Source organism: Epinephelus lanceolatus, chromosome 22 (genome assembly GCF_041903045.1).
Source record: "Epinephelus lanceolatus isolate andai-2023 chromosome 22, ASM4190304v1, whole genome shotgun sequence".
Taxonomy (NCBI): domain Eukaryota; kingdom Metazoa; phylum Chordata; class Actinopteri; order Perciformes; family Serranidae; genus Epinephelus; species Epinephelus lanceolatus.
The window spans coordinates 13,251,095-13,277,463 of NC_135755.1; the positions used below are offsets into that span (position 1 = coordinate 13,251,095).

Consider the following 26,369-nt stretch of genomic DNA (forward strand, 5'->3'; position numbering starts at 1 on the left):
AGTAAGACAAGATGACAGACAAATGTGACGCACTGTGTCTTTTGGAGGCTGAAAGGTAATTTTGCACTGCTCAAAAATCCTGATACAATGCACATACTGCCCTTAATGTGTTTGCCCCTGTGCCGTCGAGAGGCGTGCTAACACTCTCCAGACCTCAGCCGGGTCTCTGTAACTCTCCCTCAGAAATCAATCTCCCCATCGCAAGCATTGTTTTATCGACTTGGCCTCGGCGGCAGACTCTGGACTCCAGCGTTTACACAGCACTTTGCCACACGCAGCTGCTCTGTTTGGGCTAACTGTGCTAAATCGCCAGCATTTGGTTATCTTAGCATTTGTACACATGGGACACGCCGCAGCTAAGGCTAAGATAAACAGGACAGGAGGTTAATACACAGATTCTTCTGCAGGTCATTGGTGTCTCATAATGTTGGGTTTTACTGTGCAGTGTAAATCCCAGGATACAAAACAATAAATAATTAGGATTCTCCACTGAAACAAAAACACATTTGGTCCAAAAAGGCCTGGGACTGGCTGCACAAAGAAAAGGTTGTCCTTATAGTCTGAATTAAGGTTACCTTAATATAAATTTGGTTGCACAAAACACCCTTAAGTCTAGTCTGTAAGGTTTGCTTAAAATGTTCACATAAGTATTTAAGTCATCTTGATCTCATACTTAAGGAAACCCTTAAAGTTAGAAAACCATTGCGCTAACGATCTTGGTTACTTAACAGAGGTTTCCTGTACCGACTTTAACCTCTCCCAAATTGATCATTTTGTCGATAGCGCGGTAGGCTAGCTGCGAACAACACTTGACTCTGTAGCTCCTCTTAAAAAGAAGTTAAAAAAGCAAAGAAAGTTCGCTCCTTGGTATAACTCTCAAACCCGTAAGTTAAAACAAATATCGCGAAAATCTGAAAGGGATTGGCGATTAACCAAACTGGAAGAATCTCGTTTAATCTGGACAGACAGTCTCAAAACTTATAAGAGGGGCCTCCGCAATGCCAGAGCAAACTATTACTCACCATTAATAGAAGACAATAAGAACAACCCCAGGTTTCTTTTCAGCACTGTAGCCAGGCTGACTGAGAGTCACAGCTCTATTGAGCCTTGTATTCCTTTAGCCCTTAGCAGTAATGATTTTATGAGCTTTTTTAATGACAAAATTCTAACTATTAGAGGCAAAATTCATGACCTCCTGCCCTCAGATGGTAGGCCTACCTATCTAACCTCAAACACAGCTGTAAGACCTAATATATATTTAGATTGCTTCTCCCCAATTCCTCTTCAAGAATTGACCGCAGTGATTTCTTCATCTAAATCATCAACGTGTCTCTTAGACCCCATCCCAACTAGGCTACTTAAGGAGGTCTTTCCTTTAGTTAACACTCATATATTAGATATGATCAATATATCCTTATTAACAGGCTATGTACCACAGTCTTTTAAGGTAGCTGTAATTAAACCTCTACTAAAAAAGCCCACCCTGGATCCAGAGGTGTTAGCCAACTATAGACCAATATCTAATCTTCCCTTTATGTCAAAGATCCTTGAGAAAGTAGTCGCAGACCAGCTGTGTGATTTTCTCCATGATAATAATTTATTTGAGGAATTTCAGTCAGGATTTAGAGTGCATCATAGCACTGAGACAGCACTAGTTAAATTACAAATGACCTTCTGATTGCTTCAGACAAAGGACTCGTCTCTGTTCTTGTTTTATTAGATCTTAGTGCGGCGTTTGACACAATTGACCATCAAATTCTACTGCAGAGACTGGATCACTTAATTGGCCTAAAAGGTTCTGCACTAAGCTGGTTTAAATCTTATTTATATCTTATTTATCTGATCGTTTTCAGTTTGTTGATATTCATAATGAATCATCCTTACGTACCAAAGTTTGTTTTGGAGTTCCGCAAGGTTCTGTGCTCGGACCAATCCTATTTATTCTGTATATGCTTCCTTTAGGCAACATCATTAGAAATCACTCTATAAATTTCCATTGTTATGCTGATGATATTCAGTTGTATTTATCGATGAAGCCAGAAGAAAGTAATCATTTAACTAAACTCCATAACTGCCTTAAAGACATAAAAACTTGGATGAGCACCAATTTCCTGATGTTAAATTCAGACAAAACTGAAGTTATTGTTCTTGGCCCCAAACAACTCAGAAACTCTTTATCTGATGACATAGTTTCTCTAGATGGCATTGCTCTGGCCTCTAGCACTACCGTAAGAAACCTCAGAGTAATATTTGATCAAGATTTGTCTTTTAATTCTCATTTAAAGCAAACCTCACGGACTGCATTTTTTCATCTGCGTAATATTGCGAAAATTAGGCCTATCCTGACCCGAAAAGATGCAGAAAATTGGTCCACGCTTTTGTTACCTCTAGGCTGGATCACTGTAACTCTCTATTATCAGGTAGCTCTAGTAAGTCCTTAAAAACTCTCCAGCTAATTCAGAATGCAGCAGCACGTGTACTAACAGGAACTAAGAAATGAGATCATATTTCTCCTGTTTTAGCTTCACTGCACTGGCTCCCTGTAAAATCCAGAATTGAATTTAAAATCCTACTGTTAACTTATAAAGCTCTAAATGGTCAGGCTCCATCATATCTTAGTGAGCTCATAGTGCCATATTATCACACCAGAACACTGCGCTCTGAGAATACAGGGTTACTCGTGGTCCCTAAAGTCTCCAAAAGTAGATCAGGAGCCAGAGCCTTCAGCTATCAGGCTCCTCTCCTGTGGAATCATCTTCCTGTTACGGTCCGGGAGGCAGACACCGTCTCCACATTTAAGACTAGACTTAAGACTTTCCTCTTTGATAAAGCTTATAGTTAGGGCTGGCTCAGGCTTGCCCTGTACCAGCCCCTAGTTAGGCTGACTTAGGCCTAGTCTGCCGGAGAACCCCCCTATAATACACCGGGCACCTTCTCTCCTTCTCTCTCTCTCTCTCTCTCTCTCTCTCTCTCTCGTATTCTATTACTGCATCTTGCTAACTGGGCCATTCTGCATGTCACTAACTCGGCTTCTTCTTCTGAGCCTTTGTGCTCCACTGTCTCTCAGATTAACTCATACTGCAGCGGTGCCTGGACAGCGTGACATGTGTGGTTGTGCTGCTGCCGTGGTCCTGCCAGATGCCTCCTGCTGCTGCTGCCATCATTAGTCATTAGTCATACTTCTACTGTTATTATACACATATGACTATTGTCACACATGTATACTGCCAGATATTAATACATACTTTCAACATATTGTATCACAGTAGCCAGAACTATAACTATAATATTATTACTTTCATTAATGTTGTTGTAAGCTACTGTCATTACCTGCATCTCTCTCTCTCTCTCTCTCTCTCTGTCTCATTGTGTCATACAGATTACTGTTAATTTATTATGCTGATCTGTTCTGTACGACATCTATTGCACGTCTGTCCGTCCTGGAAGAGGGATCCCTCCTCAGTTGCTCTTCCTGAGGTTTCTACTGTTTTTTTTCCCCCGTTAAAGGGTTTTTTTTGGGAGTTTTTCCTTATCCGCCGCGAGGGTCATAAGGACAGAGGGATGTCGTATGCTGTAAAGCCCTGTGAGGCAAATTGTGATTTGTGATATTGGGCTTTATAAACAAAATTGATTGATTGATTGATTGATTAATAAGGGGGGGAAAAAAACCTTAAGTTACCTTTGACTCTTTCTTAACCACAGCATGTCTGAGTTAAGGTGACGAACAAAGAAAATAAAGGCATCTTGAGAAGAATATTCTCCGACATTTCTGCCATTTTCTGCTCTGCTTAAGAAAGTTTTAAGTCTCTTAAAAGTCTTCCCCGCTCCTAACATTTTGTCATCTTACAGGCTAAGATGCTTTGTGATTAACTTTTATCTTAACTGGGATCTAGTCTTAACTTTAAGAGGAAATTCTCCAGTTTCCCCTCGTGACAATAATTATGAAAATTGAGAATTTCCTCTTAAATTTAAGACTAGATTCCAGTAAAGATAAAAGTTAATCACAAAGCATCTTATCTCATCACTAGGGGAAACTCTTTGTGACTATGGCCCCACAAGTATAATATTTTCCTCCTCTGACCAATTTGGTTTTCTTGTCTTTTCTTCTGCCATTTTTTTTTATATATATCTTTAGGTTAATGTTGTGAGACAAAAACAGGTATCACAAGCGTGAGTGCAAGCAAACAGAATTCAACCTCTGTAAAATCTCTTTCAATGCAGTAGATAACTACCCTTTAAGGGATTCTTTGCAACACCCTTAAGTAAGTCCCTCAGCTAAGGAGAAATGAAGCCTTGAGTGTCATACACCAGGTGAAAAGTTAAGGTGTTTTGTGCAGCCAGCCCCTGACCATTAAGTGTGAACTCTTCATCTTGTAGTAAACATGCAGTTTGGGAATTACTGCAGCTGTGTGTGCACGGCTGGTTTATAACAAACACTGAGAGCCGCCACCAGGGTCAGCTGTGTGTGTTAGTGTGTGTGTACATGCATGTTGTACCTGTGGCTGGTTAGCAGCATTAAGAATGAGGGCCCACAGGTCCGCCCGCAGTCCGGTGGAGCAGCCCTGTCTGCTGTACTGCTGCGCTGCTGCACTGTCCTGCTCCAAGAGCACTAGACAAAACAAAAGAGACAGAGAGTTAGAAGAGAACGATAGAGGGGGTGCATGAGACAGAAAGACGTGGACAGACTGTCCATGTTTCCTCAATGTCCAGTTGAATGGCAGAAAAATAACTGCAGTCAGCTGTTTGCTTTGTTAGCTTGCTAAAGCATCGGCTTCTCCACTACAACACTGCAGTGTATGTATGTCAGTGTGGGGAGGTTATGTTACGATACGAAATGATGTACATTATTGTATTGAATTGTTTTGTTAAAAAACAGTAACCTACAATTCTGGCACTGCAATTTTTTTTCTTTTCTTTTTTTCTTTTTTTTTTATAAATTCACTCAAATAAATGTCATTAAAATAAATAAAGTAAATGAAAATCAATAAAACTAAGTTACATCAAAACAATAAAGTTGATTTAACTTAAATGAATCATGCAAATGTAAATTAATTCAAATAAACTAAATTAATTACATTTATGTATTAATATGCATAAATTAATTTCACTCAGTTTATGTATGTTTTGCTGTTTGTTGATTAAATTCAATTAATAAATCAAATCATTATTATGTTGTTACATTTATTTTACAATAATAATTATCATATTGAATAATTATTTAATTAATCTGATTAAAGTCACTCAAATTTATTCAAATTAATTCAATTAAATTAACAAATAAATAAAACTAAATTTAAATAAAAAGATTAATTAAATAAATCAACATAAACACACTGAGCTGAGTTAACAAACAACAATTAAACTATATCAAACTGAATTAAAATAAATTAATAAATTAAATTAAATCAATTAAAAGGAATTACATTTAATTTAAATAACAGTTGTTTTTTGTTTTTGTGGGGTTTTTGTGGGGTTTTTCCCCAAATTCTGTGGCCTGGCATCGTTTCATATAAATTTTGCTTGTCTTAAGTTTTCCTAGACAGACTAGCTATAGATTCCAAATCCAAACAACGAAAACTCTCAGAGTTTAAATAGAGAATTTAATAGTATTTTTGACAGATTTGTTTGCTTTCACTGCTAATGCTGCAAAGTTGTACCAAAAAAGTACCAAATTATTATGAATAGGCCACTGCACAGTAACCACCTTGTAGTAAAATATATCAATGAATGCTCATTTAGACCTATTAGTAATGTTTATAGGCTAATTAAGACTTAATAGGGCGTATTATTCATATTATAAGGCTCAAATATGTTTTGCAGCTCCAGACAGATTTGTTTTGGCCCAAAAACGACTCTTTTGATTGTAAAGGTTGCTGACCCCTGGAATATACTATACTGAACAAAAGACTGCAGGAAAACAGAATGCATCAAATCCTAAAAACTGACGTTCCATCCTAAAATCATCTGACCAAAAAGAATCAATAGGTGGACTCATGATTTGCTGGCAGAATTACACAATATGTCCAAACAGCAGCTGGGAAAATGAACACCTGCACCTCCGTCTTGAATGACTTCATGACAACAAGCGGGCAAATCAGCTCTAAAACTGTTAAGAGGTTTGTTTTCTCCAGGAAAAGCTGTATCGTATGACCTCTACTGAAACAGAAATAAAGCTCTCAAAGGTTCAAACTCTCACTCCATCCTTTTAATAATGTATAAACATAAAAAATCATAACACAGACATTTCCCGTGATTATCGCACGGCTTTCCAAAAAATACTCAGGCACATGCTGGAAACAACCTCTCCCACATTCTCCCCTAAATCTCGCTGCGACAGTAGCTAAAAACACACAGCCCTTGGCTTAAGGTGCTGGCCAGTCATAACATAAACAAACACACTCCTCGCCTCTTAAATTTTCCTATTTGAGTGCACTTAACACTTGGCCTGGAACACAATTCGCAGCTCGGGAGCCAACACCAGGGTGAAATAGTGGACCAGGGCCTCGTGGCTGTGTATATAAAAAGCAGCTTGTGTTTTTAAGACTCTGGTCGATTGGTGTGTGATTGGTGTCCATAATAAGGTCAGTGTTTACACTGGGGTCATAGCAGAGCGATGACACAAGAGTTAAAGTGTCTCTCGTGCCAGTGACTGCACCTGAAAGCGCGAAGAGGAGGATTCATTAATGGCAGGAGCTGACAGTGGGGACTTTCTGTGCATTTGTGCTCAAAAAATATCACCTCACTCTTTCAGGTTTTATTCATTTAAAAAGCAGTTTCAGGGTGGATATTATTAGATTTTTTGATACTGATCTCCAGAAAAACACTCTTTAATTTAAAAATAAAACCAGATCTGTGATGCTGTTAAATAAATACAAATATAAAACACAAAACTACATAACACAAGGCTGCAGCTGTAGTCTAAGGTTCCTCTACTTAAAGGTTAACCTGAGCCCTATTTTCCTATGTTTCTGTGTCAAAGTGACGAATGGGAACAACAATTTGTGATGATTCACACTCTGCTAGCCCTGAGTTAAATGTCAGATTGAACACGTAAGGCCTCAGTCACACAGAAAATGTTCTGCAGGTTGCAAAACACAAGGCGCACCAAACTGCCCTTTTTTTTTAAAACTGGATGCCATTTGCAAAAGAAACACTTGCTGCACCATTTCATTGTTGCCAGGCAACCACCCCATCACATAATTATTATCTAGCTCCTAACATGTTGAGGCAGAGGGTACTTGCTGTAGCTCTGGTTGAGGGTGAGAAGCTGTCAGTAAACAGTTTGTCGGACACAGGGAAACTGAGATCTGTGTGGGTACATGAGACCCTGAAAAAGAGGGTGGGTCATTGGGAGTACCACCAGTTGGTCCAGGAGCTTCTCCTCCATGATGGCCGTTTGACACTGGCAACTTTTCGCCTTGGGTTAAGTCCATTTTCTGGGGATATCTCTGCAAACTTGAGGCTTAACTTGCTCCAGAGCAGGGCCTGCAAGCCCTAAGCTGAAGTCATAAAGTAAAGTTCGCCCAGTTGAATTCTGTCAATGTGAACGCTTTCTTAGCCCCAGGTTAACAGTTACCTCAGCCTGGAGCCAAGTGCAGTGTGAAAAGCCTATTAAAAGTTCTTGTTTTGCCACTGACAGGCTCATGTTGTTATCGTTCTAAGTGTATGACAACATAATGAAAAGGATCCCTACAGAGAAAGACCTTTTTGTTCAAGACTAAGATCACAATTGTCAAACCCAAAAGACTCCAGTAATTTAAGCATGTATGGAGCCAGCACATTTTTACATCTAGCTGGATGAATTGACAGTTTATTTCACTCAAACCAGAGTTGGTGATTGTTGGAAGAGTTGAGAGATGAATCAAGATGGCTTTCGTGAGTTTTATTTTGTTTCTGTTGACTCTGAATGAAGTGTGTCTCACGTAGATAAAATTGCTGTTTATTTAAATGAGTCTGGGGCTGTTTCTGGTTAAACAAAAAGAATCTTTCTCTTAAAAATACGGGTCTATCTCTGTAGGGATCCTTACCACAATTATAATAACAATCTGAGCTCATCAGTGGCAAACACAAGCATTTTTAGTGGACGTATACAGACAGCAGATCATTGCCAATTAACATTACCTTGCAGCCTGTTTCGCCGCTGTCAGCTAGGGCTGTCAAAATCGCTCAAAAATGACATTCGAATATTCCTTCTAAAAATAACTCATAGGTTCGAACCATTCGAATATTTTTTTTTCGCATTATGTCCACAAGAGGGCAAACTAATACAAGGAAACATACTTGTATATGAAACATAACTACCTGTAGGTATTTTTATTTCAACATAAACGTCTTTGAAAAAATTTACATATCTACACATTAAAACACATAAAACAATTATCTATAACATTACGTTATAAACGACCGCGGACCTCTCGCTCGCCCCCCATCTCTGATCCGTCACGCCAGGGCCACACCGCCCGCAGAAGCGCTGCGAATAGCCTCGAAGCGAAGTCAATTTCCTTTCCGCGCCCATGTTAACCGATTGTGTCATCCACACCGTGGCCGGCTCGCGCCCTGCAGCGATCGTTTCGGCGTCCTGGCGTCTGCGCGAGCCGCAAGCAAATGTGTCAAGCCCGGTGACGGAGACAACAGCTGGGAGCAGAACCAATTGTTGACCAGCGTGGAGAAATGTGCGTCTGATGTGAACAAAAGTGCTCCGGCTCGCGCAAGAATATCGGTGCGTTGCGCTTTGCAACACTTCCGCGGGCGGTGTGGCCCTGGCGTTATGCAGTGCGTTCAGGACAGCTGCGGTGGTGTTTATTTTTTTTCTCCACAATCTAATATCAATTTTCACATTCGAAGGTCCATTTTTTTTTCAAATTCTAATTTATATTCGAATTTAGAATATTCGTTGATGGCCCTACTGTCAGCCGCAGCCCTCTTGCTCAATACCGGACCAATTTCAAGAACTGTTGTTCCCATTAGTCACTCAGACACAAAAACATTGGAAAATAGAGTCCAGGTTGAAAAATACCCTTAAATATCCCTTTAATATCGAGTGTAAGGGAATAAATGCTGACTTAATCAGTACTAAAGGTCATCGATGAATCTCCTGGTAGCCTCTGGTTGGTGCTTTTTGGCCTGGGCCAGCTTGCCATTTATGCATTTATATACCTCAGTTAACAGAAAAGCAATTAGAGAAATAGATTTAGAAACAAACACTGACCTTTTTTCCCGACCTGAACGTACTCGTTTTCAAACAGGTCTGCACAGGAGTAAGAAAGACAGGACAAACCAGGTGCATTAATAATCACATAGTAGAGGCTCAGTTTTCAAACTAATGTTATCTCTTTGACTTACAAACACAGAGACGGCAGATAGGATTCTATTTAAAGCCTAGACACCAGGCTGCAACAATGTCAATATCTGGACTTTAACAGAGACACTGTTTGAGAAAAACCAGAGGGCCATGTGGGACAGGAGAGGCCAGAGTGGTATACACACCATTAAAGCCCAGTGCTCATTAGGTAAACACATTTGTTTTTGTTATTTCTGATTAACTACTGCTAGAGCAGAAATTTGTTTAGGCTGTTAGGATATTTAAAGCGACTAAACGGATGTCTTATGTCGCTTTGTTACTAATCATATTATACGCTATATATACACTGCTAAGAAAATTAAGGGAACGCTTAAATCAGACATCAGACCTTGATGAACGATGTACACTGAGGGCTGGATTCAAAATTACACTGAAAATAAAAAAGGAAAAAAACGAAATCACAGGCTGATCCAACTTGCATGAATTTTATCAGGACAACTCATAATGTGACTCAGTAGTGTGTGCGGCATTCCCAACAACATCTGGGCATGCTCCTGATGAGTCAGTGGATGGCGTCCTGGGGGATCTCCTCCCAGACCTGGATCAGGGCATCAGTGAGCACCTGGACAGTCTGTGGTGGTACTTAGCAGCTTTGGACGCACCGATACAGAACATCGTCTAGGTGCGCCATTGGATTTAGTTCAAGGAAACAGGAGGGCCAGCAATGGCATCAATGCCTTTGTCATCCAGGAACTGCCTACACACTCTGGCCACATGAGGCCAGGCACTGTCCTGAACCTACTCTCATCTATGAAGAGAATAGAGAGCCAATGGCGGACCTGCCAATTCTGGTGTTCTCTGGCGAATGCAAATCGAGCTGCACGGTGCTGGGCTGTGAGCACAGGTCCCACTAGAGGACGTGAGGCCCTCATGCCACCCTCATGGAGTCTGTTTCTGACAGTTTGGTCAGAAACATGCACACCAGTAGCCTGCTGGAGGTCATTTTGTAGTCTCCTGTGCATCTTTTGGTGTTGTTTTATATCCACTCCTGACACTACAAAATATTACAGCTTGTTTGTCGTTGACTTCCTGCTGAAAAACCTCCACTTCAGAAAGTTTTCTTTATGTATCGAGTCCGGTGCACCACCTTCTTTAGACATTTGTTTGGGCATTCTTTTCTCAACTCACTATACTTTTCTTCTTCTTCAGTGTCTGTCTTTACACACAACTCTGCAGTCTCATGCCCTATCATGGGAATCTTCAAGGTGTTCACACACATGGCAGACACTTTCAGCTTTCAAGAACAATGGGGTTTATCGTTTTAAGAACACAGGTGCAAAAAATTAAATCGTTTAAGAACATGTGATGACTCTGACGTAGACTTTTCTTAGGACCTTTCTCAAGAACAAATCTAAGAAAAGATTGGGATGATATTGGTGAATGAGGCTCATCTTCTGATCTAACTCTCTGAAAGACTACAAATGAGCGTATTTCCAAAGATGTCAAACTATTCCTTCAGTATGAAGATGCGAATTTGAGCTTTTTGTGAATACCTGGATGGATGTGTGCGTGGTCATCAATCCCTAACTGCCCAGTGGTCAGGTTCAGCTCTGAGTACGCCTGTCTCTGAGAGTTTAACACAAACAAACAACAAATCACATTTCCTGATTTCAAATCCATCTTTCATTTCCTGAGCCAACAGGATGTACTTTTATATGTGGACGAAACACCTGCAGACAGACACACAGGTCCCTACCAGCTGTGGGATGTCCCTGACATTAAGGGGGACCTGGATGAGACCCCAGTGGCTCCTGACGCTGATGTCCTCGCTGCTATCATGATTCGGATTCCTCAAGCCGATTAACACCTGTGTAGAAAGCAATAATGTAGCATAAAGGATTTTTTCTTTTCATTCCTGCTCAAACAAACCACACTTAAGACTCTGAGATCCAAACCCTAAATGTGCTTACCTCCAGAAAGTCTTTAGGGGCATACACAGGCCTGAAGCGAGTTAAATCTGCAGAGACACAAAGGTATTAATGTACCTCTACCATACATTGGTTGACAGACCACTTACTGCACAAAGGACACTTTGTAAGTGGTACTTCCAGCTGATACATGTACAGTGTTTACATATGCAATTCCAGAAGAGGTTCAGCAGCTGTTAAACCCAGACTACACAAATGAATCCAGCCCTGAAGTCCATTTAATCAACTTGAGCTTGAATATACTATAGAACGCTTGTGACGCTCAACTTGGCCGCTTCTACAAACGCCCAAAGAACAGGACAACTGAGGCACGTTCAGCCGCCTTTAAGTGGGATTCCCATCCACTTCCTTTGTAGCATGGCAGTAAATTCAAGTGCCGTGTCTTCCACAGAGCAAGGGCATATTAAGGTTGGGACGGAAGGAAAGTTGCTGCTCGTTATCGCAGCTCCATCCAAGGAGTCTGGACAGTTTCTATATTTGCAGTCCAAAGTGTTTATAGCCGGGGGACGGCACATCCTAAATGTTATTATATGGCACTAAGCTGTGATAGCATTGTTAAGCCACAAGGTTACTGTGTTCTATTTAAATGTACTGGCTTCAAGTGCAAATGGTTGCTTCATTGAGAGCCAACCAAGGTTTTCATAGTGAGGTATGAGATGCTAATAGGTATTTTCAATACACTGCAAGCACCTCTCAAATACAGTGGAATATCTATGTGATTTAAACAGTCTGTGCAGATTACACTTCACTGAACTTGACAGAAATAGACTTTGGCCCTGATCACATAGAAGGCATTTTGCAGGTTGCAAAACACGAGTCGCACCTCACTGCCTTTTTTTTTTTTAACTGAATGCCACTAGTCAAAAATTTATTATTTTTATTTTTATTGTTGACAGACAGCCACTCCATCACATCCTCACACTAACCTTTCTGTGTAATCAATCAACCGTTTTTTTCCCCCCCAGTAATTAGTATCTAGCTCCTAACATGTTGAGGCAGAGGGTACTTGCTGTAGCTCTGGTTGAGGGTGAGAGGCTGTCAGCAAATAGTTTGTTGGGCACAGATAAACTGAGATCTGTGTGGGTACATGAGACCCTGGGATTGTCATGGGGAGTACCACCAGTTGGTCCAGGAGCTTCGTCACGATGATGGACATTTTCAGGCATATTTTAGGATGACTCAGGGGCAGTTTGACAACCTGCTGCCTATCGTCAGGCTGTTTAGCTCTGAGTATCCAGCAACCGCTACCACCAGTTTCTCCTCCATCGTTTACCAACTGTAAACTTGTTGTCGTGACCACCACAGAAAGCCCGCCTCTCTAATCACCCTATTGGACAATGAGGAAAAAAAGCTGACGAAAAAATAGATGACGTGGGGCGTTTTTCTGCTCTGAGTTGAAGTTTTTTCAACCCGAGGAGTTCAGAGTGCTCCGGCAAAAATGCCAGGCACCTGAAGTGCAGAAACGCGAGGTGTGTCGCAACACAAAAACCGCTACCAAAAACCTTCATTCTCATTAAAAACAAATACAAAAAGGTTTGATAGGGGCCTTAGACCATAAAAAACCAGAAGGGACTGGTAGAGATGACACCTTTTCCTGAGATAAAATTTGCCGTTATTAAACATGGAACCATAAGACTTCAATTCATTAAGAATTTTCTCTGTTTTTGGATTCTTCGTTCACCGTGGAGGCATGCAAGAGAAGCCAATATTTCTTCTTGAGTGAGTAATGGCTACACAAATGGATATTTGGGGGGTTAGGTATTCCTTTGACATAAATTTGAGCTAGGACGACGGCAACTTCTCTGCTAGAGCTGCTCAGTGGCTGATACAGTACTTCGTGTTGTGAGTCTAGGCAGCTCAAAGGCTGTGATTTCAACCTTTTAAGCCTGATACAGGCAAGCAACCATCCGTGAAGCCAACACCAAAATCAACATCTGGAAATTACACTTTGTTCTTTTTAGACTCATGCCCAGTCCCTTAGAGAACCTTGGATAAATACCAGCTAAAAAGTGTTGGGAATAGAATGATTTTATGTGTTTTACTATAAGTTGTGTTTCACTATATAAGTTTTAGATGTGTGAACAATGAGAATACTGAGATGATTTCAGCTGATCTGAATGTGTTTGCTTTGCAGAAGTGGAGAAGTACAGGAGAGGAAGAGACATGAAGTCTGAGGAGCACATACCGCAATGCTTAGATAATTAGTTTCATATATGGTAAAAAGAATAGAAAGTGATATACAGATAGTAAGGTACAGCACGTGTAGGGAGTTGTGTTGTTCTCTTGTCTTTCAAAACAGGAACCACGCCCCCACCGCCAGTGGGAAGGAGTCAGATTAACACGAGGCAGGGGCGTGGTGTGGTGAAGGAGGAAGTGGAACTGCCAATGAGAAGAGGACAACGCCTTGCGTGCACAATGACACTCTGTTATGCTCAAATATACTGGGTCAGGGAAAGGACAGGAGGTCAGACTTCGTGAACTGACACACCTTTGTTGTTCGTCAGGGACGTGAAGTTGAGACCCAGGGCTCTGTAATTTTATTCCTTTACTGCTTAATAAACTACATTAACTGAGACCGAATATCTTCTCCTATTGCTTCATTAAAGAACACGCAGGACTGAGCTCACACATAGCACACTGGAGAGTAGGATGAGACTCTTAGTCCAACAAAAGCAAACATGGAAGTGGCAGATCTGGTTCAGAGATGTGTTAAGCCGATGCAAAATACACCCGTGTCTGACTGATGCACCAGTGCACAGAGGCATCAACACTAATCTTTCATAAGAGGCAGATTGCTCAGGGCCAAACCCCTGGGTAATGTCTTGAGACCTGGTTCATCTGTGCCCATCTCGTTCCATTTGTTGGTGAGCTCCTTCTGCTCTGCTGCGGGCCTCTGCGGAGAGGGTGGAAAGAAAGGATTTCAACAAACACATGCCATACAGCCACAACAGAACCAATCTTGAAAATGTCACATCGGAGAGGTGTTCATAAATACAATCACATGTGCACAGAACCAAATAACAAAACAGATTCCAGACTGTACTGCCTGTTTATTACCAGTCCACAGATACAGAGGCATTGTTAACTTTGCCTTAGGCAGGGTTTGGCTCTGGTCAAACTCAGCCACAGTTAAGGCTCAACTCGGTCCGCTGGGAGTTAAAATGATACAGGCTTAAAGGAATACTTCACCCCCAAATGATTATTTGTACATCAATTACTCACCCTGTGTCATTTGAATTCTTGAAGAAAACTCTTCTCGTGTGCCTCCAGTGTGCGAAGAATCCAAAAAGTTTTGATAAACTGAATTCATAGGGGTCCACGTTTACCAACAGCAAAACTACATCAAAACATCCATTTACAAACTCTCACACAACTCGTGCTGCATAATCCAAGTCTCATTTGACCAGTTGTATGCTCTGTACTTCCCAAACAGACAGCCCTTTTTGACTGAACAGATAAGTCACATTTCCACCAAACACTTTCAGTATAGTACCTTTGGAATCAAAAGTAACCCTTCAGACATGGTACCTAGACCCTAGGTCCGCTTAGTGTTTCCTCAGCAAACAGTACTCTTAAATGTGGGCGGGGTTGTTGTCACTCAATGATTCATTGAGCACTTACTGTACTCCTTCTTAATCAGTCTGCACCTTGTTTATCATCCACAGAGCAAGTGAAACTGATCTATGCTCTTTTCAAAGCCAGACTCCATTGACAAAAACAATAATTTTACCTCACAGAACACAGGGGCTGCTCGTCTACCACTGCCTCAGTTAGTTAGTTTGCTTGTGTTATCGTTTGGCTTTGGTGAAGCCAAACTAACCCTTTAAAAGCCAAGCCACTCAATAACACAAACAAACAACCAATCAATCAAGGGAGTGGAGTCTGGCTTTGAAGAGAGCATAGATAAGTTTCGCTTTTAGTTCAGCTCCTTAATGTAGTACTGAGCAAACGACTGGATAAATGAGATTTGGATTACACTGCACGAGTTGTGTGACAGTTTGTAAATGGATGTTTTGATATGGTTTTACTGTTATTAAACATGGACCCCTATGACTTCAATTTGTCAATAATTTTCTCCGTTTTTGGATTCTTCGTTCACTGTGGAGGCATGAGAGAAAAACAAAGCTTCCTTGACAAATTCAAAGTAACACAGGGTGAGTAGCTGATTTGGAGTGTTCCTTTATGTTTCTTCCACTATGCAAAAATGAAGGCCTCTGCCAGAGAATCTGAATTAAGAGCTGTTGTAATTATGCTGTGTTAGCCGTGATTTGACAATATTTTAGTTACCATTCGAGCCAGAGGCACTCCGAGCTCTGTACTCATGCTGTTCAGGCTTTTGAGGACACGCTTCTCCCAGCTGGCCTGCGTAAGAGAACACAGACTCAGAAACATTTGGCTTCAGATACCACGTTAGAAATACCTCGACGATACCAAACAGGGCTTACGTCTCTGTAATCAGGCAGAGACACAGAAGAAGAACGAGTGAGGAGTGATGGAGATAAGAAGAGACTGACTGACCTGTGCCTTGCGCATGTAGGCCAGCGGCTCTTTGAGATGCTCTACAGGAGCCGCAGGATGGCTCGGGGGCAGCTGGCTGGAAGAAGTAAACACAAGAGCGGGGGCGAGGAGCGTTACAGTACAATAGAAGAAGGGTTAATCCAGTAAATACATAAAAGTGCCACTGTGTATATGAGGATTGGAGCCATTTTGAACACAAACAGCATTTATTTTAAAAAGCACTGTGTCAAACTGCTTGACAGATGTACGCTGTCGGACAAAAGGCAAATAAAATGTGGAGATTCTTCTTAAAAACAGGCCGTCAGTCACCATTAGTGCCCCGCACACTAGGCTCAGATGAGTCAGAACGCATCTCCGGCAGATTCACTAAAAGTCTTGTGTCTTTGCTCGGGGCATATTGAATGACTCAAGGTCTCAGTGCGTTAAACAACGTTCACCCTAATCTAAACACCTATAAGAGCACATAGAGCTGACTAATGGCCAAAAGAAGGAGGCATTAGTCAAAGTTATGTGTCATCCTTTAAAAGCAAAGTATTAGGCGTCCTGTGTTTTAGCCTCAAGAGAGCAAAGGTAACAGAGCACTGTTGATGAGCAGTTTTAAAAGCTGGTTATTCAAGTTCAAAGAGTTTTACAGCTGTGTGATTCTAATTAAGATTAGAGAGGTAAACAGAACATAAATCTGGATTATTATGAAGTAATTATCAGGGTTTAACCGTCTCTCAGTGGCCTCAATTTCAGTGTCTTTTGCTAAAATAAGTGAAGTGAGTTGTGTCACTAAGAACTGCTGCAGGGGCAGGTAACAATGCAACGTACAAATATTTGTACAAAAAAATGGCACCAGACAACTTTGCATCCAAATGATGTAATAACCCAAACTCAACACACTGCACACAAACTACAACTTTATACTTTCAAGCGTTATCCTTACTATCCCTCCTCTGAGGCTGAGTCCTGTGTTAACAATGTGCAGTACATCAGCGTGTCTACGGGTGCCTGACACTTAAATGTAATGCTTTTTAACATCTTTTCAAGATCATTTTTAACCAAATTTAAGCCTACTTTTTGGACAAAACATCGTTTTCTCATTCAGGCATTGCAGGTAAGCATAAAGGTAAGTAGTAAATTATGTGTGGTCCTGTGCAGAGGTAGGTTTTATGTAGTAATATGGTGATTAGAGTGAGTTAGGTAAATCAGGTAAGTACCAGTATAAAGTGAAAGGACAGTTTTAGGTTCAGTGATAGGTTTAAACATTTTCAACATCAGACATGGGTTTTCACGCAAAGGAGCTTGACTCATTTTGACAAAAAGAAATTAAAAGATGTATAAATTAAATTAGATTAAATGTTTGTGGCAATTAAGATATTAAAATATAAGACTATCTGATAAATTTCAAATATTTATAAAATAGAATTTAACACATTTTAAGACTTTTTAAGGACCTGTAGTCTACATGCAAATAGTAAACACTTAAATAATTTATATAGCAGAAGATAAATGGGAGAAAAAGACATTAATCGGGACCCATAAACAGCGACAAAGACAAGTGATTTACTTGATGAAACTGAGACAATGGAATATACAACTAAAAATTTAACTCCCAAACAAAACGTTTTTGGTTTCGGTGTCATTTTAGTTCTTAGGTTTGTTTGTTTGTTTGTTAGTTTATATGCTCATCAGTAGGTTTTACATGAAAACTAAACTGACAGAAAGAAAATGTTCTAACATGTAACAATGCTTCATCTATACAGTGGCATGTTGGTCAAATTAAAGGTCCAGTGGGGATATATTAGCAGAAATGTAACATAATATAATAAGTATGCTTTCTTTTGTTTTTAATCAGCTGAAAATAAGAATTGTTGTGTTTTTGTTACCTTAGAATGAACTGTTTAAATCTACATAGGAAGCAGGTCCTCATCTACAAAGGTCGCCATGTTGTACTACCATGTTCTACAGTAGCCCAGAACGGACAAACCAAACACTGGCGTTCGCATTTGGCATTTTTGCATCAGCCACTGTAGCAAGCAGCCCCTCGGCTACGAGAGCACCTGAAGAATACTTTTAAGGTGAAACTGCTTTATTCTGTGTTTTTACTGGTTTAAATCACTGGGTCTGTTTGTTTTGGAGAGGAGGAGACCTGTGGATAATCTGGCTCCTGGTAAAAACCTCCTGAACATCCGGATAAGAAAAATGGTGAATGCTGGAAGATGGATGGATGGACAGATAGACAGACACTTAATTAATCCCGGGCGAAATTAACGCATCCACTAGCTTATGACACAACAGATGTGAAATGACAGTCTAGTCCCAGGACTACTACTGAGAACTGTTACTAAATGGTAAATGTTAAATGGACTGCACTTCTGTGGCGCTTTTCTACTCTTACTCTTCTACTGAAAGCGCTTTTACACTACTCCACCTTCACCCATTCACACACACATTCACACACTGGTGGCCGTACAATACATGGTGCCGCCATCGCGAGTGGTTTGGGGTTCAGTATCTTGGCAAAGGATACTTGAACGTGTTGCAAATTTCAGTGGTTGACAGTGCAGGCATTGAAATGTAAGGCGATTAAATTAAAGTGGAAGAACAGTTCAAGAGTAATGAAAGTTTTGCTATGGATAATATGAATGCAACTGAAAATAAATAGATGTACAGATGGCAATGCAAATTTTTGGTTTTGTTTTGTTTTTGTAGAGGGTGCTTAAAAGTAGAAACAGTGTTTAATAAAGAATACAGAATGCTGGAAAATAAAGTTGCAAACAGAAGGTGAACATCTAAATAAACACAAATGTAAATTGTGTGTTAATATGTGAAGTAAATGTTGATTGTGCAAGGTTAACATAACCAGTAAGAGACCAGTAACCTAGACCAGCAGCCCGTCTCCAACATGCTAAGCAGCATCAGAGAGACGCTGATTTGTAGGACTGAAATTGCTTTAGATAAGCTGTGTCTCAATTCAAAGCCTGCAGCCTTCGAAGGCCGCATTTAAAGACCGATTGCGTCACATCAACGCAACCAAGGCTGTCCCATTTTGAAGGCTCCTTCAAATGAAATTCAGAAGACATGCAGCCTTCTTTCCCAGAATTTGGAGGATGCAACGGATGAATCCTTCATGGCCCAGCCTATCCCAAAATGCATTGTGCGCCGGTGATGAATATATATTAAGTTAACAGAGTTGTTAACATTAGTATTAGCTAAAAGCACACAGCTTAAACAGTCAGTTAATTTAATAAATTGACCTGGAAACGGTCCATCAGTCTGAAATATATCAAATGGCGGTGAATGATCTCCTCAAGTATTAGTTAAAAAAAAAAATATATATATATACATAAATACAATCTCTGGGTCCATGATTTAGGGCTAACTAACTTACTAGCTTACTCCTTCTTTCATCAAACACAGCTGGTTGCTAGGTAACACGTACGCCAATGGGTTGGGGTGAGAACAATTGGTGGTGCAATCAGGAAATCCTTCCGCAGACCAGACCGTCACATTTAGGAGACTGTTCGGTTTGGCTGATGCAGCCTTCAAAGGACGTGGACAACATCTACTGCGAAGGCTGCATCCGTCCCTAGCCCTTTTAGATTAGGGATGCACCGAAATGAAAATTTGTGGCCGAAGCCGAAGCCGAATAATATTAAACGCTTGGCCGAATACCAAATATCGTTGTTTAGTTTTTCATTAGTTTTTGCAGATGAACCCCCTCCAGATTAGTGTTGTCACGATACCAATATTGGGACCCACTGTACGATACCAATGAAAATATCATGGTTCTGAGTAGTATCACGATACCACAGCGAAAATGAGGCAGATGTGCCTTTTCTCATTTATAAAAAGATAAATCACTTTTCTATAATATATCAATGATATTTCAATGGAATAAAATACTTATTGACTTATTCATACTTCAAAAACAGCATCAATAAGTGATTAATATAGGGGGGATCAAAATAAAATAAATAAATAAAATAAGAATCAACCAGCCACCCTCCTCCCCTGACAAGTAAAGAACAGTCCCTAAAGTGCAGTGAGGTTTGTGGGCCGTGAATGGCTCGTTTTTCCTCTGACACATCACATACCTGTGTTCGGCTGGCTCGGCCGTTCAGGTACTTCTGGGCAGTCATGACGCCAAGAAGAGGATATTATTGGAGCTGACTTCTCCGTCGCCCGGGAAGCCGATGGCCGCCGTATTTGACAGGAATACATTAACGTTACTGTCTGTGTCTGTGACCCCCGTTCAACCCACAATCGGTGGGATTCGCCTTTCGTTTGTGCTGCTGGGTGAAATCTGTAGGCTGCTCGCACAGCGTGCTGAATGATTTAAGCCTATTTTGCTCGCACAAAACTATTTTTAGTAGCAAATGCGAGTGCAGTGACGGACGGATCGCCACACTGCCGACATTTTACTCAGCCCGTCACGGCACGCTGTTTGATTGCGTTATCAAAACACGCCGCTATTATTCGGCCTTGCTTTTAACTTATTCCACCGAATACTGAATGTGTGGGGGTTTTTTGCAATATTTGCCCAAATATATTCGGTTACTGAATATTCGGTGCATCCCCATTTTAGATAGGAATTGTGCAAATTTGCAGGAAAGCCCAATCAGTCTTTTTTCAGCATTGGCAGTATAAAAACAAAATCACGGAGTGCGGCAAAATGCCGTCTGCCTACTTTTGTTTATACAGAATGCGCCTTTTTCGGGGCAATGGGGGGCGTGAGCAAGTAACAAAACGTGTAGCTCAGTGAAGCTGTGGCTAGTCAGGCGGCGATTCTCTCGTAAGTCAGCTCGTTCTTCACCATCCCCGTCATCTGGCGGTTAATGACCTCTTCGTTTGCGAGGACAAGGAGGGCGCGCAATTCCTTGTCTCCCCAGTTGCTCATCTTTACAGTTTCTGTCAGGTTTGCGTTTCCTTCTTGCTACTAGCTGCTCGCTAATTCCTGCTATCAGCTGTTTCCTGTTTATCCACCGCCAGTGGCTCGCATGTGCATCATCAACAGCCCCTCCTGTTGCGGAAGGCCGCCTCGGTCTGTTTAAACTAAAAGGGTTCTGCCAATATGACTACCCCACGAGAGGGAAAATTGGGCACCTCGGATCAACTCTCCAATCCGCCTCTGTGTGTATGAACGCTTGCAGCTGGCCGGCAAAACAGCCCAACATTCGCGGAAAATCTGGCAGTGTAAAAGGGGCTAATGGCTGCAGCCCCTGAATTGAGACACAGTAGTATTTTACCAGTTTAAATCACCTGGTTGACAATGCACATAGAAAGGAATTTTTTCCCGGGAGAAGTTTCAGCTGGTTGCAATCTGCAGTCCTCGTCGCTAGATGCTACTAAACCCTCTAAATCTGACACACTGGACCTTTAAACTGAAGGCAACTTACACATGTAGCTCTCTGTACACTGCATTCTGTAGCTGTCTCTCCCAGCCTGTAAAAACATATATACATCATCACCACACAGACAGAAAACAATAGCAGGCTAGTTGTTGTTATGACAGTGAGCAAGGAGCTGCTGCAGTGCAGCAGAGGATGATGATGATGAGCTCACCTGATGTTTTGAGAAAGCTGCGCACGTCCTCTTTAAGAGACTCCAGTTTAATGTCAGGTTGGTGTAAACACTCCTACAGAGAGTAAATAAAAATAAAGTTATACAGTCAATAAGCAGCCTGTGCTCTGTGTCCTCACATTAAGACAACCTACAGATATCACTACAGCTGTTCACGACACTGAGAGACTGACAGCAGCCTGTCCGTTAGCCACATGCTAACATGCTAACCCACTCACTTTGGCTTGCCTCTCTATCTGAGAGTGTAAATGGCTTCCCTTCAGCCGCTGCACGATCTGAGCGATGGTCAGGGATAACTCCGAACCTTCGTCCATCCTCTTCGTCAAAGTTCAGCCTGTATAACGGGACAGTTTGACGTAGTAAAGGTTAGCTGCATCCGGCGATGCGGCAGCCGCCCCCCTGCAAAGGTTACTTAGCAACTGAGGACGGGCAGAGCGCGTGCAGGGGGGGAAACAGGAAGCAGAGACTTTGGTTCCGAGGTGTAAATATTTGTTCCTACGGTAAAATACACACAGTTCACTCATGATATCATATCTGAAAAACACCTCATATGTACATTTACTCAAGAACTGTACTTAAATACAGTTTTAGGGTACTTTATACATCTAACATCTCTTTGATGTTGTTTTGTGTCTCTTTGAGGTCATTTTGTGTCTCTTTGTTGTTGTTTTGTGTCTCTTTGAGGTCATTTTGTGTCTCTTTGATGTCGTTTTGTGTCTCTTTGTGGTCATTTTGTGTCCCTTTGACGTTGTTTTGTGTCTCTTTGTGGTCATTTTGTGTCTCTTTATAGTCATTTTGTGTCTCTTTGATGTTGTTTTGTGTCTCTTTGAGGTCCGTTTGTGTCTCTTTTTGGTTATTTTGTGTCTCTTTGTTGTCGTTTTGTGTCTCTTTGTAGTCATTTTGTGTCTCTTCGACAATGTTTTGAGTCTCTTTGTGGTCATTTTGTGTCTCTTTGACGTTGTTTTGAGTCTCTTTGAGGTCATTTTGTGTCTCTTTGAGGTCATTTTGTGCCTCTTTGATGTCGTTTTGTGTCTCTTTGTGGTCATTTTGTGTCTCTTTGACGTTGTTTTGAGTCTCTTTGTGGTCATTTTGTGTCTCTTTGTAGTCATTTTGTGTCTCTTTGATGTTGTTTTGTGTCTCTTTGAGGTCATTTTCTGTCTCTTTGTTGTTGTTTTGTGTCTCTTTTAGGTCATTTTGTGTCTCTTTGATGTCGTTTTGTGTCTCTTTGTGGTCATTTTGTGTCTCTTTGTTGTTGTTTTCAGTCTCTTTGTGGTCATTTTGTGTCTCTTTGTTGTTGTTTTCAGTCTCTTTGTAGTCATTTTGTGTCTCTTTGATGTTGTTTTGTGTCTCTTTCTAGTCATTTTGTGTCTCTTTGACGTTGTTTTGAGTCTCTATGTGGTCATTTTGTGTCTCTTTGACATTTTGAGTCTCTTTGTGGTCATTTTGTGTCTCTTTGTAGTCATTTTGTGTCTCTTTGATGTTGTTTTGTGTCTCTTTGTAGTCATTTTGTGTCTCTTTGACATTGTTTTGAGTCTCTTTGTGGTCATTTTGTGTCTCTTTGACGTTGTTTTGAGTCTCTTTGTGGTCATTTTGTGTCTCTTTGTAGTCATTTTGTGTCTCTTTGATGTTGTTTTGTGTCTCTTTGAGGTCATTTTGTGTCTCTTTGTTGTTGTTTTGTGTCTCTTTGATGTCGTTTTGTGTCTCTTTGTGGTCATTTTGTGTCTCTTTGACGTTGTTTTGTGTCTCTTTGTAGTCATTTTGTGTCTCTTTATAGTCATTTTGTGTCTCTTTGATGTTGTTTTGTGTCTCTTTGAGGTCTGTTTGTGTCTCTTTTTGGTTATTTTGTGTCTCTTTGTTGTCATTTTGTGTCTTTTTGTTGTCGTTTTGTGTCTCTTTGTAGTCATTTTGTGTCTCTTTGAGGTCATTTTGTGTCTCTTTGATGTCGTTTTGTGTCTCTATGTGGTCATTTTGTGTCTCTTTGACGTTGTTTTGAGTCTCTTTGTGGTCATTTTGTGTCTCTTTGAGGTCATTTTGTGTTTCTTTGATGTCGTTTTGTGTCTCTTTGTGGTCATTTTGTGTCTCTTTGTTGTTGTTTTCAGTCTCTTTGTGGTCATTTTGTGTCTCTTTGTAGTCATTTTGTGTCTCTTTGATGTTGTTTTGTGTCTCTTTGTAGTCATTTTGTGTCTCTTTGACGTTGTTTTGAGTCTCTTTGTGGTCATTTTGTGTCTCTATAGTCATTTTGTGTCTCTTTGATGTTGTTTTGTGTCTCTTTGAGGTCATTTTGTGTCTCTTTGAGGTCATTTTGTGTCTCTTTGATGTCGTTTTGTGTCTCTTTGTGGTCATTTTGTGTCTCTTTGTTGTTGTTTTCAGTCTCTTTGTGGTCATTTTGTGTCTCTTTGAGGTCAGTTTGTGTGTCTTTGAGGTCATTTTGTGTCTCTGACATTTTGTGTCTCTTTGAGGTCATTTTGTGTCTCTGACATTTTGTGTCTCTTTTTGGTCATTTTGAGTCTCTTTGTAGACATTTTGTGTGTCTTTAAGGTCATTTTGTGTCTCTGACGTTTTGTGTCTCTTTGTGGTCATTTTGTGTCTCTTTGACGTTGTTTTGAGTCTCTTTGAGGTCATTTTGTGTCTCTTTGAGGTCATTTTGTGCCTCTTTGATGTCGTTTTGTGTCTCTTTGTGGTCATTTTGTGTCTCTTTGACGTTGTTTTGAGTCTCTTTGTGGTCATTTTGTGTCTCTTTGTAGTCATTTTGTGTCTCTTTGATGTTGTTTTGTGTCTCTTTGTAGTCATTTTGTGTCTCTTTGACATTGTTTTGAGTCTCTTTGTGGTCATTTTGTGTCTCTTTGACGTTGTTTTGAGTCTCTTTGTGGTCATTTTGTGTCTCTTTATAGTCATTTTGTGTCTCTTTGATGTTGTTTTGTGTCTCTTTGAGGTCATTTTGTGTCTCTTTGTGGTCATTTTGTGTCTCTTTGATGTTGTTTTGTGTCTCTTTGAGGTCAGTTTGTGTCTCTTTTTGGTCATTTTGTGTCTCTTTGTTGTCATTTTGTGTCTTTTTGTTGTCGTTTTGTGTCTCTTTGTAGTCATTTTGTGTCTCTTTGTTGTTGTTTTGTGTCTCTTTGAGGTCATTTTGTGTCTCTCTGATGTCGTTTTGTGTCTCTTTGTAGTCATTTTGTGTGTCTTTGAAGTTGTTTTGTGTCTCTTTGTGGTCATTTTGTGTCTCTTTATAGTCATTTTGTGTCTCTTTGTAGACATTTTGTGTCTCTTTTTGGTCATTTTGTGTTTCTTTGAGGTCATTTTGTGTCTCTTTGTAGAAATTTTGTGTCTCTTTTTGGTCATTTTGTGTCTCTTTGTAGACATTTTGTGTGTCTTTGAGGTCATTTTGTGTCTCTGACATTTTGTGTCTCTTTGAGGTCATTTTGTGTCTCTGACATTTTGTGTCTCTTTTTGGTCATTTTGAGTCTCTTTGTAGACATTTTGTGTGTCTTTAAGGTCATTTTGTGTCTCTGACGTTTTGTGTCTCTTTGAGGTCATTTTGTGTGTCTTTGTAGACATTTTGTGTCTCTTTGATGTCGTTTTGTGTCTCTTTGTAGACATTTTGTGTGTCTTTGAGGTCATTTTGTGTCTCTGACGTTTTGCGTCTCTTTGAGGTCATTTTGTGTGTCTTTGTAGACATTTTGTGTCTCTTTGTGGTCGTTTTGTTTTTTTGAGCTCATTTTGTGTTTCTTTGAGGTCGTTTTGTGTCTTCTTGTAGACATCTTGTGTCTTTTTGTAGTCATTTGTGTCTGTAGTAATTGTGTGTCCTCTTGTGGTCATTTTGTGTCTTCTTGTAGTCATTTTTACCAGCTGAAACCTTATTTTAAGACGTTGGTCCAAATTAAAACTATTTTCACATTTTTGAGTAGAATTGAATTAAAATAAACAAGTTAGAATATCTTCAATAGTTTAAATAGTCTAAATAATCAAAAATATCAGTATTAAGTTGGTTCAACTTATTTATTTATTTTTAGGCCACAGCACACAGTTGGTTGTACCAAAGTAATTGAGTTTGTCAGATTATAAAAGACTAATTGGTTTGACTCAATGATGACAGAGTTGGAGCTACTTAAAAAGATGCTGCAAATTGTTACTTTAGTTTTCTTTAAGTTGAACCAGTGGATTATTTTTAGAGTGCACTCTAAAAAAGATTCATGGGGTTAATGGATAATACTTAAAATAAATAATTTTTCAGCATAAACAATTATGTTTGTTACATTTAAGTGTTTCAGTTACTGACAACTTATTTTAGGAATCTGGTCAAAATCAAGAACTTTTTATGGATTGTTGTTTAGAGTGCACTCGGAAAAATGATTCATGGAGTTATTGAATTGGTTTTTCAGGATTGGAAATTATATTTGTGTTATTATTGTGTTTTAGTAAGTTGACAAAGTATTTTAAGAAGTTTGTCAAAATTAAAAAACAATTTTGACAGTCTTAAATAAAATGATTTGAACATTGAACATAAACAAAGCTTTGGATAAATATTTGAGGGTTTTTTTTTAGGTTAAATCAAATAATGTTGGTTGAACTTAACTAATTTAGTTAGACACATTGGATTGACTCAATAATAGCAGAGTTGGAGCTACTTAAAAGATGCATGCAGATTGTGACCTTTTGTCATAATGGGCCCCTCCTGTCTTGTGTTTGATTTATCATAATTAATAATATCACCAGCTGTTTCTCTCACATGTGAGCAGCTTCACTCCCAGAGCTTCCCAAAGGAGTTCCTGATAACTACTATAATTATTATTTGGCTCTTCCAGTGAGTGAGACAATACTCCCAGCAACTCTGCATGTGACTGACTCCAGAATACAGGAGTTGGCGTTGTTTGCGCACTAATGACAGCGCATCTCTGCACCCATCAATTACAGCACGACCTTCCATATTGCTGCTGACACGTCCACATGAAATGCCACAGCAGGCGATACCATGCTCTGAAATGTGTCACCCTGCAGTG

General features: G+C 40.2%; 1 protein-coding gene across 1 annotated transcript in view; it reads right to left on the reverse strand.

Annotated features, from left to right (window-relative positions):
* The window catches only part of tbc1d19 (TBC1 domain family, member 19), a 36,609-nt gene extending 14,805 nt beyond the window's left edge, over positions 1 to 21,804 (reverse strand). Inside the window, exons 1-11 of the mRNA XM_033651709.2 lie at positions 21,594 to 21,804; positions 21,358 to 21,430; positions 21,192 to 21,237; positions 15,808 to 15,883; positions 15,577 to 15,651; positions 14,119 to 14,182; positions 11,272 to 11,318; positions 11,058 to 11,168; positions 10,855 to 10,927; positions 9,209 to 9,247; positions 4,497 to 4,609 (exon numbers count right to left, since the gene is read on the reverse strand). Of these exons, the coding sequence (XP_033507600.2) occupies positions 4,497 to 4,609; positions 9,209 to 9,247; positions 10,855 to 10,927; positions 11,058 to 11,168; positions 11,272 to 11,318; positions 14,119 to 14,182; positions 15,577 to 15,651; positions 15,808 to 15,883; positions 21,192 to 21,237; positions 21,358 to 21,430; positions 21,594 to 21,689 (813 nt within the window). The 5' untranslated portion in view covers positions 21,690 to 21,804. The remainder of the gene's footprint in view (positions 1 to 4,496; positions 4,610 to 9,208; positions 9,248 to 10,854; positions 10,928 to 11,057; positions 11,169 to 11,271; positions 11,319 to 14,118; positions 14,183 to 15,576; positions 15,652 to 15,807; positions 15,884 to 21,191; positions 21,238 to 21,357; positions 21,431 to 21,593) is intronic.
* Positions 21,805 to 26,369: the final 4,565 nt, after the last annotated feature.